We start from the raw sequence: 15,950 nt of genomic DNA on the forward strand, positions 1-15,950 counted from the left end.
CCAGCTGATTTGTGAATGCCACAGCGTGGCCATTGTGCGCGTAAAGATGATGCCACAGTCATTCCCATGATCTGTCTACAATGCTGAGCTCACACACTGTCGAGCCACATTACCAAGTCAATGGATTCCCTTCACAACTGAATCCCCATCTCAAACGTTATTCTTAAAGCCAAACCCGAAACCCGACCACAGTGTCAGTTAAATGCAATTGCAGTTCAACAGCAAATTACCAATTTTACCGCATCAATCATATCAAAAGGTCATGTCACAAACAGATAACAAGATGACCAAGACTTTCTGGAACATGACAGGAGTTCTCTTTACTGTAGCCTTTATAATAAAACTCATTCATATTTTTTGGATAATTAAATAAAAGAGATCAGAATCTGGCTTATTTCTCAACTACATTCTTGCCCCCAAAGCAAAAAAAAACAAACTCATCCCTGGGTTGACATTATTCTCTGAGTTCTGACAGAACGCTAAATAGCCAAAGATATTTGTGAAGATGATGAACCACCTCGAAAGGTGTGTATTGATGCAGACATGTGTGTTAAGCACATTATTCTGTCATTCTTGGATCTGTTATTAACAAGTTCATCTTGAACTTTTTGAACTTTCATCACTCCAGTGTAAGAGAAGAATTTAAGGGTAACTTTGTAGAGGCAAATTAAGCCAAATTATAAGATGATCCAAACACCATAACATGTCAGACACATAAAAAAACATTCTTTGTTGAAGGCAGAGGATATAAGCAAACACATCCCATGATGGAAAAAACAAATTAGCTCCAGCACCTTCAGTCTGTTGCTGACCTACTGCCCCAAGCCCCTCCCTCCATGGACAACATAAATTGGACTCTGTGGTAAATTAACACACAGCTTCTGGAGATTTTCCTACCCTGGACATATTTGCTCGACGGTTACATAACTCCACAGATATTTTGCACATTCGTCAATATATTGCACAGCCCTCACACATTGAAAACAGATATTGGCACAAAGGTATTTTCCTATTCAATCTGGAACAAATGATCTTGAGCAATCCAATTTGACTCATCTAAGGCTTTTAAAGGGTTTTTAACTGGGCATTACGTCAATTCTCTAATTTTTAGGTATTTCATTCCACTTTTTAAGACTTGACAAAATTCCCTTGCATGCTTGTATGTTCTGAAGCAATCAACATATCATGTTTCTTCAGAAAAGGCTTTTCCTCATAGAGATCTTCATTGTTGGATCCATTATGTTAAGACATTTAAAAACCGTGCTTTAGATACACACACACACACACACACACAGACACACACAAACACATTGCACTGCATGAACACTGACCTTCATCAGCCTCATCCTGCCACTGTCACTCCTCTCCAGGCTTCTTCCCCTCAAAGATGAGTTTCTGACCACCAACATTGGTTGGTCCACTTCCTCCCCGCACCAGTCCGAACTCAGGACGCAACCCATATAGTTGGACCGGGTCCTGGCTTAAGGGACTGTTTCTTCTCTCTTTCAGTCCTCCTTCCTTGTCCTCTAAGCAGGTCCGGCCCGCAGCTCTTGGGCAGCTGTTTTTGTCAGCTGGAAGGCAGGAGATGGAGGCCCTTCCCCTTTTCCTGGCTCTGGTTCAGCCTGGCTGCAGGGACAGAGGGAAGGATACACTCTCTCACCGCTACTCACACTTTAAAAACACCTCTCTTTGGATCTCAGCCCCGCAGACACATGTGGACACCCCATAATTCTCCCCTCCCCGACCTCCTTTAGCTTTGTTTCACAAACACCCTAACTTTCCCTACTTTACTCATTCCTTCGCCGTCAACCCAAACATTTTTCTTTTAAAGTTATCCTCCCATCCCTTTCCTCCTCCCGCTGCTCCTGCTTCTGCCCTTCTAGTAGGTTGCCTCGCTTGTACAATTACCTCTCTGTTCTCACCCCCACCCAAGTCTCCTCCTCAGCTCCCCTCTGTTTCCTGCTGCCAGATACTCTCCTCAGCTCAGGCAACACATGCTCTGTATTGTCGCAGAAAACCAAGGCAGTGACGGCAGTTGTTATGATGCGTGTCAAGACTGTGATTCACCAGACCAAGCTGTCCTTTATTTTCACTGCAAAAGTATTTGAACAAGGGCTCTGTCAGCCCATATTCCCTACCTATTGTGAAACAAAGGTTGCAAGAAGGTCTTTCTGGTGATGGCGAATGCATTCAAAGCATTTTGGATGTTTTTATTGCCAGTGTAAAGGCAAATCCCTTAGGTTTAGAGGCTGTGTTTAACTGCCATTAAATAAGAAAAAGAGGAAAGTATATTGCAGCGGCAGGGTACGGGTGGGAAAAAGAACTTCTCACGATCAAGATTATCACGAAAAAATACCGAAAGAAAAAATACTGGCGAATATTATGTAATCTATGTGCTATATAATCCTGTGATTACTTAAGTACGTTGACCATTCTTCATGAGAAAACTCATAACATAGTGTTTATTTTGGATCTTCAGTGACGATTACCTCACCCACTACTAAATGTTGTTGTCTGGACCTCAAGCTGAAGTGCGATTTGTTCCTTCTCTAGAATTCACCATTGATCCAACATTTTTTCTCGTTCATTTCTCATCAATTTTTTTTCCCCCCTCACATTTTCAAAGACATTGTGTACTACAAGGCGGACAATTAATTGATACACTTGTTGTAAAACATTTAGAGAATGATATAAACATTTGTGTTCTTTTCCTTCTGGCTTTTCCCTTGAGGCGTCGCCACAGCGAATCAACCTTCTCCATCGAACCTTATTCTCTGTATCCTCCTCTCTCACACCAACTAACTTATTATTCTCCTACATCTATAATTCTTCTCTTTGGTCTTCCTCTAGATCTCCTGTCTGGCAGCTCTATATATGATAAATATGATTTAATAATCCCCAAGACGGTTCAACTTGCTTTGTTGTGAATGTCTGACTATAATTTAGAATAGTCTATATTTTTCTCCTCCTTTTCTCCTTTTGCTCCATTGCAAGTCACTCATTGTCTTTATCTGTGGCCACAACAGCCATAATTCCATCATAGTTTTATTTTTACTACACACTGGGAAAAATATCACTACTGCGTAAGTTTCTTTTCTCCTCTCTCTCTCTCTCTCTCTCTCTCTCTCTCTCTCTCTCTCTCTCTTTCGCAGTTGTTTATTTGTTCTCCCTTTGTGCTTTGGCACAAGTGCTCTCAAGGCATGGACAAGAGGGGTCATACCCCTTAAAAGGCAAATTCTTGACGCCCCCCTCCCTCACAAGCACGCACACACACACACACACACACCACATATACAACGTTTTGCCTCAGACAAGCCTTCCAGGTGTCCTTCCTTTGCTACAGCTCTGCCATCCATCCTTCCTCCAACCTTCCGTCATCTCCTTATGAGTCCTCCCTTCTTGTATATGTTTTGGCTCCAAGGCAAGTTTCAGATATGAGCTCAGGCTAAATGCAATGTTTACAATGAGCACCCCTCATGCTTTTATTTCCCATGAAATTCACTCCTTCAAATCAACTCAGCGTTTTCCAGAATTGTTGTTTGACAACGAACACAATGAGAAAGACGGTAGGGCGTTTGTAACGATGGTACAGTTATCCGTTAGTAAAGAACCATCCACGTGTCTCCTCAAAACTGCAGTAAAAGAGCCTAAAAGCATGATAGTTCTCTTTGATTTAATCTTTCTGGCAAAGACGTGTTCATCTTATTTTGCAGCAAACTTGGCACTTATGCAGAGATCTGGAAGGAATCACGTTTGTCTGGATCGGGTAAGATTAATGAGGGACTTCTGGAAGATTTAGAGGAAAGGACAGAGGGATAGAGGGAGGGAAAGAATAACATGTTAAGACAAGATAAATCCAAATATGGAGACCCAGGGAGACTGAGGAGGAATTGTAATGTGAAGAAACAAACGCTGAGAAAACAAAGAAGTACAGAAATAGGCACAGTTGTGATGATGTCAGGAATGACGCGAATGTAAATATAAAGGGCTTGTCTCAGAGCATCTACTTTAAGAGAAGAAGATGACTTAAACCACTGCCAACACATTTTGATCTTTCCAAAAGATGTGAGGAGAAGCAAAACTGTCTTGCCCTTTCCTGGCCCCATTGCTGTATCTGAGTATCTGCTTTCACGGCCTGAGATTAAGAATCACTGAAACACCTCACCGTGTGTTAGTTTATGTTCTCCTCTATAACATTAAGTACATATAAAACCACAGACTAGGATATCCATGTGTGTGTGTGTGTGTGTGTGTGTGTGTGTGTGTGTGTGTGTGTGTGTGTGTGTGTGTGCGCGCGCGCTCAGACACATGGTTAAAATCATATCTCATCATATTTGAGATACACAGAACGTCAATACCACAATAGCTCAACAGTGATGTATGAAGTTTGTAAATATGCCTTGCATATATATTCTTATCCTATTAGTATTAACTATATGAGTGGTTTTTGATCAAAAAATGATTGTTTAGGAACCATTTCAAGAATACAACAAATAAAAAGACATTATAAACAATGTCAGCTAGATAACCCAAACTCTTAAGGCAGCAAATGCTCACCAGCTGAAGAGCTACACACCAATATGACTCGCTGAGTTCTGTTGCGAATTTCACTGAAACATCAGTGCACAGTTTACCTGCACTAACACTTGCTCCCCTACCTGAAGCAGCTGTTGTGTAAAAGTAAGGTACCAATTTGGCGAGGGTGTGACTTGTGACACGTGGCCAGAGGACTTATCAATCCTGGGCGTTGACTTGTCAGGGGAATCGGGGTCCATAGATTAACATGATGACGATATTATGAGGGTACACCTGGGACACCTGGGAGATGGCCTTAACCAGAATTTGTTGTTTACCTCCTACATACTAATATAATGTATATCAAGGTTTGGTTTCTCCCTATCTCCTTGGGCGTTCTCATCTGGTAGATTTCCTTGGGGGCATGGCTTGATCTAACACTGGGCCTGTCAGGCACCCATCATTATTTCTTAATTAATATTGAAGCCACCATTGTATTAAGCCACTAGACCTTTTTGCTGGTAGCACTGCTGTTATTATTATGCGATTGTTTATGCCTGTCCTTCCCAGCTTGCACGCCACCCCTGTCTCTATCAAACTCCTGCTTGCTATCTGTGTCCTTCGCAACGCAACTGGTTGAGACAGAAGGCCGCCCACATTGATTGGTGTCTATCAAATGTTTCTGATAAAAGACAGTTTTTCCTTGCCATCATTGTTGTTACTTGCATTTCGGGAATGATTGGTTTCTGCAAAATAATTTTAAAGAGTATGGTCCAACCAATGTTGTTGAGTTCAGGCAATGTATGATTGAAATTTGACTTGACTGCCTTCTTTCACTTAAATAATAGTGTAAAAGCATCAAGCATATTCTGTCTTTAGCAGATACAGAAAAACAAAGTCATACTTTTCTCTCTTCCAGATTGGCTTATTGTAACTTTCTCTTGTCCTACTGTTCAAACAAATTGTTCGACCGTCTATCTCTTTCAGAATGTACCTGGATGTATTCTAACAAGAACCTGTATGAGGCATCATATCGCTCCAGTATTGGCTTCTTTGCACTGTTACCCGGTACAATCACGAGTAGAATTAAAAATCCGAGGAGATAGGCGCCAACATATTTCGAAGAACTCTCAGAACTCCACCTGGTCAGATCCTTATGCTCCCAGGACGCAAAGCTACTTGTGGTCCCTCAAGCTTCTGAAAGCAGGAGGAGAGCCAAGCATTCAGTTACCAAGCTTCTCTTCTGTGGAACCATCTTCCAGTCTCCTTGAGGGGGGAGACACTTTCTCTTTGCTTAAGAATAAGGCTTAAAACCTTTCTCTATGAGAAAGCTTATAGTTACTGCTGTTGGTTAACTTTACTCAGAGATATACCATAATGTACTTCTCTAGTTCCCCCTAACCTGTTACCTATGTCGCTTGATCAGTGCACAATAGTAACCTTATGTCTTCTTACTGGGCTCTCTAAAATCAGGTGTGATTTGATTTACTGCAGCGGTGTGGTCAGGTGCCCACCATTGTTATTTCTTTAATGAATACAAACTTTTTTAATGTATCATCTCAGCTATTACCATAAAAGCAGTGTTGTTAGTAAGAGATTAAGATTCTCTTTCTACCCCAACCAATCTAGATGGAAGGTTGCCCACAATTAGCTTGAATATGTCATGAGATGTTTAGATATTATTCTTGCACCTTTCTAGCCTACCAAAAATGTACAAAACTGCTAATATATATGTGACTGCAATTGTGTTTGCTGTGTTTGAAAAGAGAGATGGGTCCATTTTGAAATTGACCACCATCTGTAAGATGTAAATCAGCCACTGAGGCCATGCTGAGTTTTACTATTCACTTTCAACTTTTTTCTCACATAAAATTTTGCTCTTTGGTATTTAAAAAAAAATTATTTCACTCTTTGCACTCTCTTTCTCCACTGTTTGTTCCTTTTTATCATGATGTATTCTTGTGGAAGACCAGCAAGACGAGATTCTCATCCCGTTACCAGGAGCTGCCCTAAAATTGTCCCGATGGTGTCTTCAATTAAATGAAAAATTGGTTCCAAGATTGCTGAAATGCAAAAATTCCTCTCCCTTCTGAACAGTCACCAGCCACCAGTTGGCTTCAACATTGCATTCCATGAAACTGCTGTCAAAGCCTGACACTTTGACTCGCCTCAGTAGAACATGGAGCAGCTTGTGATTTATTCTGATTTTGAAAAAACTTTGTTTTTCTCTCTGCATCCTCAAATGGATACACAGCTGAAGAGAATTAGCACACTATGATCTCCATAGCTTTGGAACACCGGTTTAGAGATTTGAAAGACATTGGCTGCTGTTTTTTGTTGTTGCGTCTCAATGAAGAGGTTGAACCTTTTTTTTACACACTCATTAAATGGTTTCCTGTCTTTTTACAAAATGCTGCTGTTTGTGATATGTTACACTCCAGCCTTATGTCCTGTGAGCACCTATATGCAGTGCTGGGGGTCAAATTGGTATTTTTATTACTGGCCTACATGCCATCATAGTGCTGGGTTGTAGGCTTATGCGTATGCAGTATAAGTTGGCAACTGTAAAAAAAACAATAGCAGTTCTTTACAGTTGCCAACTAACACTGCAATTTAATTTCACTCTCTAATTCACACATCAGGGCATTTTTTCAAATTTATTCCATTCCATTTACATAAACAAACAAACAAACAAACAAACAAACAAACAAATAAATAAATAAATAGATTAATCTATTTGATGAAGTCAGTCTTGTTTTGTTATCATGTTCTCTTTCAGTGTAAGTTTTGATCATCAATTAATATTTTGATTTTGAATAGATACATATCCGTAGGCTCCACTTATCAAGAAGCCACATTACGGGACATTTATCATGCACTAAGTTTAGCAATCCATCAAGGTGCTTTTGATCCAAAATTGTGTGTTCTCCTTCATAGGTTTAGAAAAAAACATATATTTTTTTAATCATTTTCATTTTCAAAAATGGCATATGAAAATCATAGAAAAAACTGCTTTGTTTGGTTAAGGTCTTTTTCTAAATTTGTTGACGATAATAAAAGTAACTAATATCACTACCTTTGTCCTTAGCCACGGACAGTACAGTTTTTAAAACAAGGTGACAGCCCTTATCCATGCACAAGGTGCCTGATTTTCCACATCATGCAATGTCATGCTTACAGTCAACAAACTGCACATATTGCACCATTTGTCCTCCCTGTATGTTTGTACTTTGCTCCTTTTATATTTTAATATTTCACTTTGCACATAATGTCTTGACACATACTTGACTTTCCTTTCTCTGAAATTTTTCTTTTTGATTTTTTTTCCTTTTTTTGGACAGTTTTGAGAAAGTACTTCAATTTTTTTGGACTATTGTTCTAAATATGACTGTAATGGCAAAAAAAGAGATTTTAATTTTTTAATTACACTCAACGTTGGAAAAATCAATCTTAAGCAATAGCAATTTGAAACAGCTCAAATTGCATTACATGAAATAGCTGTGGGGCTGGAAAAGGCAGGATGAGAATGTCACACCTGTGGCTCGGTGCCCAGGGGCCCTACAGTCTGAACAGGAAACTGTCAAAACAGGGCCTGTAATAATCTGATGAAATAATAAATCATACCAGCTATAAAATAAAGACACTAAAAATGCCAAACTAAAAAACTGTGGCGAAATAAAGAATATAGATAAATAATAATTAAAAAAATTGCAGAAATTTAGTTTCTGCAACGAGATGAGGGAGATATATCAGATTTGATACAAAGCATGCACTAAATACAAAAGGAGGAAATGGGGTGTCTTTGTCTGAGAGGCGTTTTTGCCTACTCATCACGGAAATGACAGGGTGAAATTGAAATGAAAAAAAAATCAAGCCAGGTTGGAAATCTGTCACATCTGAAAGAAGACAGAAAACTGTGTCCACCTCTTCTATTTTCTCTACATTGTGAATCCAAACATCAGGACAACTGGCACATAAAAACTTGTCCAACATTTTAAACTTTAAAACACTTTACTGTCCAGTTTTGTTACTGAAATCCTCCAAATCCTATATGACCATGCACAGAACCAAAACAATGTCTGACCAGACCTTGCCTTTCCCAGCTTTATTCTAACCAACTTCTGTGATTAGCAAATAACTTCTCATCCTCCACATTTTTACAAACATTTCTGCCATTAGTGCCTCCCATAAGTGAGTTAACAAGGGAGAAAAAAAGACTTCCCACGTCATCTGGTGCTGGGAACTTTCCACACAATGTGACACGTGCAAAGTCAACTTCTGACTGCATCTCTCATTGTGCTGTGATAATCCAGCCTTAAAGGACTACATGATCTGTCTTTATGTCACATTTTTGTGGTTCTCTGTTTTGGTGTCTGTCAGTGGGCACCATAATTATTTTCAGAATTCTGTCAAGGCAGCTGTTGTGTTGTTCATAGGGAAAACCCTGTTCTTCAGTCCATACATCATCCCAGGACACAACTCCGACATAGAGGCTTGGCTCAAGCTGGGGGATATTTCTTTGTGAGTTATATTATCAATACCCCAAATGGTGATAATAATCGTATGCATTATTATGATTCATCGTCATAAAAATATGTAAGCATATAGGTATTATAATTCAAATTAAAATGCGTCAGAATTTTCAGAATGTGTTAGCATATTTTGACTCATAGCTAAAATGAGTAAAAAGTAACTGCATTTTAATTTTTTTCTTCAAGACTGCTCATTCTGTGACTTAATCCAATTTAAAATACAAATATACAAAATACTTTAAAGATTTAAGTTTCAAAACATTCCCCAGCAAATTGTTATCAAATGTCAATTACAAATGTTAAATTTCAAAGATAAAAGGCATTAGCAGAAATGCCTATTTATTTTCAGAACGTGGTAGCATATTTTGACTCTTAACAAAAATGAGCAAATAGTAATCCAAACAGCATTTTCATTTTCATGTCCTGCCCTGCGAAAAAAGGTGTCGAAAATCAATTTGGAATTGCAATCCCAAAATGTGCAGGAGAGTGACCATCTGATCTTCTCCCCAGCTTGTTTGAGTTTATTTTGTATTATTGCCACTCTCTTGCGGAAGAACCGCATTACTACCACAAAGGACCAGCAGCGAGACATTACACTCACAACAAACAAATGCTATTTATTGATATTTCAATGACTAATCAAATTCGTGAGTGCAATTTTCAATTCAAAATTACATCCAACCATCTTAATAACTTTTGTTGATTTTTCAAATGCTCCACTATAAAAAAGTGTAATATAAACATTTACCTTTTACTTAACCATGTAGCATATAGCAGAATGGTATTATTAAGAGCATTAACATATGTGTGGAAAAAAAAACAGAGGAAAGAAAAGATAGCAGCTGTTTGGCTACTACAGAAAAAAGAAGATAGAGTTTTGGAGTGATGTGAAAGAATTCTACATCTCACTCCCAATAAACCTCTGTAAACAGGAAACATATTCTTAAAAACAAGCAAACGACTGTGGAAGCAGTGATAGAACACAAATATTCAAAATTCCACTGCACAAATTTACAGCACTTGCAATGTTTTTTCAGTGTTCTTGCCAAGATACTTTTTTTTCCCCCTCTGTCTTCTCAGTGTTTTTCTGGATGCATGCGAGACGTTATGCAGCTGTTTATGTGCTGAGCCATTCACGCTTTGGATAACTAAGGAAATGACACGTGAAAATAATTCTGCCTGGCACAACACTGGACCCAGTCTGTCCTTCCAAATCTCAGTGAGATCATTTAATGACCAAAACATTCTCATGGCAGAAGGATAAGTGTCTCTGAACATCAGGCAATCCACACATGGCATTAGATTTTTTTCTCATTTTGCAAATGTGTCATATTCGATATTTGGTGTAATATCTGGCTTTAAACTTTATTTTGACTCTGAAGTTTGCAGTTAATTCACCATTAAAAATCCAAGTTTCTCCCCGATTATAAACCTTTGAAAATCCAAATCATTCCCTTTCCCTTTGGGTTTGGCTAGTAAAATCCACATAACACATTTTATCTAGTTTGTGGTACCCACATGTTTGCATTGAGTTTTATTTCCTGTATTTATCATTTACAATGTTCTCTTTTTGATAAGAGATTCAAGGATTCAAGAATCAAAAGAGTTTACTGTCATATGCACCAAATGATAAAGTGTTGTCCTCTACAATATTTATTTTAATTTTCTCTCTGCATTGAATGCCAGCAAAACAAAGCAACACAGTGGAAACATAGTATAAAAAAACATGACCGCACAGTAAAGTGCAGCCAGTGAAATAAAGGGTAGAAATATAAACTCTGCAGGAATTGAAACAATGTAGATAGGGCGATAAATCAATTTCTGGAGTAGTGAGCCAGGGTCAGCAATAGTTGTGCAATAGATCTTCCCAGATTGACTGTATAAAACCTGCACAAGTGAAGTGATAAAAAAATTCAGATCTTTTGGGCTTGAGGATCAAGTGTATTTTTGCAGATTATTGCGAGTTCTGTAATTAAGTGATCGCATAGAAAAGAAGAGAGTTGATCCACACATTGCCTTGACACAAAGATAACAGAAGAAGTTACACTCAGTGCAGTAGCTCATTCAGATTGTGCTCCAGGTTTGTGGCAAATTGTCTCTACAGGATCCCCTTTTAGAAGGATGTGCTCAGTTCAAGTGTTGGAGGTTTCTTTACATGATGCATGATGTGGATCATGATGCCAATTGCATATCATTCTAAACAATGTGACAAGGATTAAGTTCTTTATTACATAAGAGTGTTAACCAATATTATAATAATATGCCATTTGACTCTTATGTGCAGATAAGAAGTTCTTCACCAGCCACATAGAAACACTCCACAAAGTCAGAATGTTCATTTCATCACTTTCCCATCACCCTATAAGCATTAGCTGAGCAGTTGTCAATATGTGGGTCCTGGCACCATCTGCTGTTCACATAGATGCACACATCTTCACCTCCAGTCCCGCAGATGTTCGGCCCGTGCTGTAGATTTATTGAGGACTGTTTCCAGCTGGATCATGTGACAAGCTGTTTAAGAGTACAGCATCATGATATCAGCCTGGTGTGAAGTTCTTCCAGAATTGCTTCACCAGTTTTAAGCTTTTGGCCTGACATGGTTGCATCCGTCCCATGAGACCCAGGTCTCTGAGGTCTACAAGTGGAAGGTAGGAAAAAAAACATTCAAGAAAATTTCTAAAGATTATATGGATTGAGTGAATATCCAGAGGACATGAGGAGAGAAGTGGAGAAAGTGACACTCAAGATTACTCATGCTGACAACTTTTACTTTTGTTGTAAAATTATACTAGGTAAGAGTTGTAATAAATTATTTGTTGATAAAGAGTTGGCCAAAGGTCTGGTTGATATTGGCATTAATGAATGTTCTTTTAAGAAATAGTATTCTATTGAAATGAAAATGCTGTAACAATGGCAAAAATGAACGCTTGAACCAAATTAATTTTTAACAATTTTTTTCTTCAAATTTTTCTTTTTTAAAATGTATTTTTACATTTATTATTGTATCATACTGACAAGCTAGTTTGTGAATTTCTTTCCAATATGATTTCTTCATGTGAACATATTATAAGTATGAATACTAATCAATCAATAATACATTACTTTTCATAAAATAAATGGAAAGAGCTTTGAGATCTACAGTGACATTGATACATATGATTTAGGGATTCATAGTTTCAAGAGATTGCAGATATTTTTGCATTTGGGCTTTGTCGCCATATAAATCTACAATTGTTATTGAGAAAAAAAAAACTCAGCAGGACTTTTAATTTGCTATTTATCAAGGTTAAATAAAAGAAAAATGAATAAATCCGATAAGAGAAACAAATTGAAAACATAATAAAAAAAATGGTAAACCTCCGATCTTTGTGACAAACTGAAAAAGTGAAATCTGTTCAAGTTTCTTGGGAGAAAAAAAAAAAAAAGATCCCAGGCAGTGAACAAAAATAATGTAGATGACCAAAAAATGTTAATGTTTGTCTTTTTTTTAAACTTATTTTTAATTGATTTCCAAAAACTGGATGTTTAAAAATCAGCAAATAGGAAAGCCCTGAGATGTCTGAATCAACACGACCGGAAAAGGCAAATTAAAATAACTGAACTCTATTTTTTTTTTTTTTTTTTTTTTTGCTGTTCCAATTATTGCTCATGCAGGACATTTCCTAAGATGTCCACCAGGCTGCAGTACAAGCAAGGAATTCAGTTTGACTATCTATTTATTGTGCCATAATATTTGTGGCAAGCAGTGGTTCAATAAAACTAAAAAAAATAAATAGATGTTCCACAGGTTCTCTGATTTCATTTGTCAAAGTTTACACTCCCTACTTGGATTTTTTAATTTCTTTGTGTCCTCCTTTCAGTCCACACATTTTGCATGTCACTCTGATCAAACACTTTCTGTTGTTTCACATTTGCTTGAATGAAAGGTGAAGCTGGAACTGCAGTGTCACATTTCTGCACGGCCCTTTCATGTCCATTTGTGCGTAGTAATGTATCAGCAACATCACATCCCAGTGATGAGTCCTGCTGTCGGACATGCATCAGCACATCAAACCGGTCGAGCGAATGCTCTGTTTTGGTCAAAACTTCTCGTTGAGCTCTTTGGCAACAGCTTTTTCTACATTCTTTAGTCACAGATTTGAGTGACTGTTCCTGTCTGTGTGGACAGGAGAGCAAGCTAAACTCGGGATGGGAGTCTGGGGGCGATTCTCACTCCTATTCAGATTTTTCCCACTGGTCATCAAAAGTGACGCTGAAACTCTTAGTAACTCCAAAACAGTTCAATCACTGTTTTGACAACAGCGACGCCCCCTCACATTCCAACAGTAGCTGCTGGACCTGAACTTCTATAGACTTGTCAATTTGATGTGTTTTCTTTCACATACTAATGGGTAAAAGGAAAAGGGAAAAAAAAAGGCAAAAAATTACATTTATTTCTCCAAATGTCTCTTTTTTGATGACGACAGAACATTTCTGTATTCTAAATCACAAGCGAGTGATTCATCTATTCTCTGAAAAACAGAAAAAAACAGGAAACTTAAGTCGACTGTGACAAAAGGAAAAGTCATCATGTATCTTATAGTAATGAAAAGTGGGGACTGTTGTCATGGCAACTGTAGCAAATACAAACTCACAAAAGTTAGTTCTTAATATAAAAGAGGAAGCGACTGCTTTTTATAAATTCAAGAATTTTGACATTTTGTGTAAAAGAGAGAAGAGTGAGACAGAAGTTACCCACACATAGGGGTTCTTGACCAGCTTGTTGGCCCTCAAAACATGACATCAATGGTCTCTTCTTTATGCACACACACACACACACACACACACACACACACACACACACACACACACACGCATACACACACACACAGGCATACATAGCGTACAAAATGAATACTTCAATCAACAAATCAACCAAATGTGATCCCTTGTCGTTGTTTTTAGATTACTTTACATGATATTTAACTGTGACAATTAACTCATATTTGCGTGGCAAACTACCTGTGTGGCACTGCAGAGCAAATGGAGAACATATGCGTTACGTTCAAGGACACTGTCTTTGTGTATTATGCATATATATATTGAGGGTTAGGTGTGTGTTCTTCACATAGTAGTCATGGTAGAGTTTCATAATTATAGGTGGTGTATTGTTTGTTTTTCCCATCTGCTAGTAAGCGGCTTAACCTAAAGACCTCATAAAAGAGACATAAATTGTGCTTTGGATAGACTTTGAGCTCTAATGTGTGAAACTCTGTATCTGCCATTTCCATGGAAAACTTCCCAGCATGAGTTGAAATCATTTCCCCGCTTCTATTTTTGCAGTGTTGAGCATTTACAGAGTTTTGTCTTGTAGTGACCACTAAGATTTTGACTTATCTAAATAAAAAATAGAAGAAGGCCATAGATATCAGTCATTATTTTTCATTTGATGTTGTTGAAACATTTTAACACGGTGACATTTATTCAGTTGGGTCATTCCTGTTCTCACTGGAACATAACATCCACACATTAGGTGACAAGGTACAATAACTGATTTGATGATAATGATGATGATGGAAAATGGAAATAAAAATGAGTTGACAGACATGCTGATAAACAAAAGAAAGCAGCTGTTCAAAAGCAAAGCCGGTACTGATGTGTACTCATTACCTGGTCAGCTTTACACTTTATTTACCGACCCGGTATAGGGAAGAATCAACTGTTTTTACAAAGCCCACATGAATGAGGGTGTTTAATGACATCTTTAAGCTCATTGTGGTGGTGCTATATTTACAACTTGCCACTCTTATCACCCACAAACATGCTGTGGACCACCCAAATAGATCTTTACATAGATGTTTACATGTTTTAAGTGGATCAGATGCGAGGGTCTCCTATCAGATGGCTCTGAGCAATTGTGTTTCATGACTATTCTCAATAGACATTGGATATATATTTACATCATATAACCAAACAGATTGGATATTTCCTGTAACTCCAAGTCAAAAGCACTGAAAATGCAATGATTCTACATAACTACAAATAAGATCCCTTTTTCCATAGGCCTAAAATCTTGTCTCAAATTTAATTGTTTCATCATTCCACTTTTTTCAACACCAGAATCAGTGCTTTATCTTTGTCAATTTCAGTTATTTTTTGAAGTATAAATCAAGTTTAATATCAGATACCAGATATGGATCTGTTCCAATTTGGGTGCAAAGCTGGATATTTAAAAAAAACAACAAAACCAAAAAGGCAATTTGTGAAGTGAAGTAAATTGTTTCGAACAAAATAGAATTGAATTGAACTGAATTTCTTATTATCTTTTTTTTATATTTAAAGATGCAACAACAAAACAAAGGACATGTGAAGTCAATTAATGAGAACAAAATAGAATCAAATAGAATTTATTCAGACAGGGACGATACAATTTAACAGTTAAATTACAAAGTATTTGACTGATCTCCCTTACAGACACTTTATAGCTATAGCTAATTTCAACTCTTGCCTCTAAAAAATGTTCAACATGTCATTTCTATGGCATAAAACGCGATAAAAGGTCATCAACACTCCTGTAACAGAAGAAGGGTGAAGGATGTACCTGTTGAGAGGTGGACTTTTTTTATTTTCAATTGGTCTTGTCTGACAGTCTGGGATGTATTAAAGAGTGGCAAGATCGAACAATTAAATGTTCACTGACATTGGTAGAATTCTTCTGTTTCTTATTTATACGAATGGGTCTCTGCCAACTTTGTCACGCTCCTTAATGTAAAAGTGCCAAAGCACAAAGTATCCAACAGGTCTTAGAGCAGACAGGGCTTAAAGCAAGTTATTCACTATGATAGCTATTGGAAACAATGCAAATTTCAGCAGTCTCGACTTCGGATTTACATGCTTGAACCACCTCATGCTTTATAATTGTTT

At 37.7% G+C, this 15,950-nt stretch overlaps 1 protein-coding gene across 3 annotated transcripts in view; it reads right to left on the reverse strand.

Moving 5' to 3' along the window:
• Nucleotides 1-1,588, reverse strand: part of tns2a (tensin 2a) — a 62,369-nt gene extending 60,781 nt beyond the window's left edge. For 2 of the 3 annotated variants that reach the window (XM_086159934.1, XM_086159933.1), the window contains exon 1: nt 1,332-1,588. In XM_086159934.1, coding sequence (XP_086016060.1) covers nt 1,332-1,460 — 129 coding nt within the window. In that variant the 5' untranslated portion in view covers nt 1,461-1,588. The remainder of the gene's footprint in view (nt 1-1,331) is intronic. The other variant, XM_086159935.1, reaches the window with a different exon arrangement.
• Between the last annotated feature and the right edge of the window lie 14,362 nt (nt 1,589-15,950).

Source organism: Fistularia commersonii, chromosome 14, assembly GCF_037954325.1.
Source record: "Fistularia commersonii isolate RoL2024-O1a breed Wild chromosome 14, RoL_Fcom_v1.0, whole genome shotgun sequence".
Taxonomy (NCBI): Eukaryota; Metazoa; Chordata; class Actinopteri; order Syngnathiformes; family Fistulariidae; genus Fistularia; species Fistularia commersonii.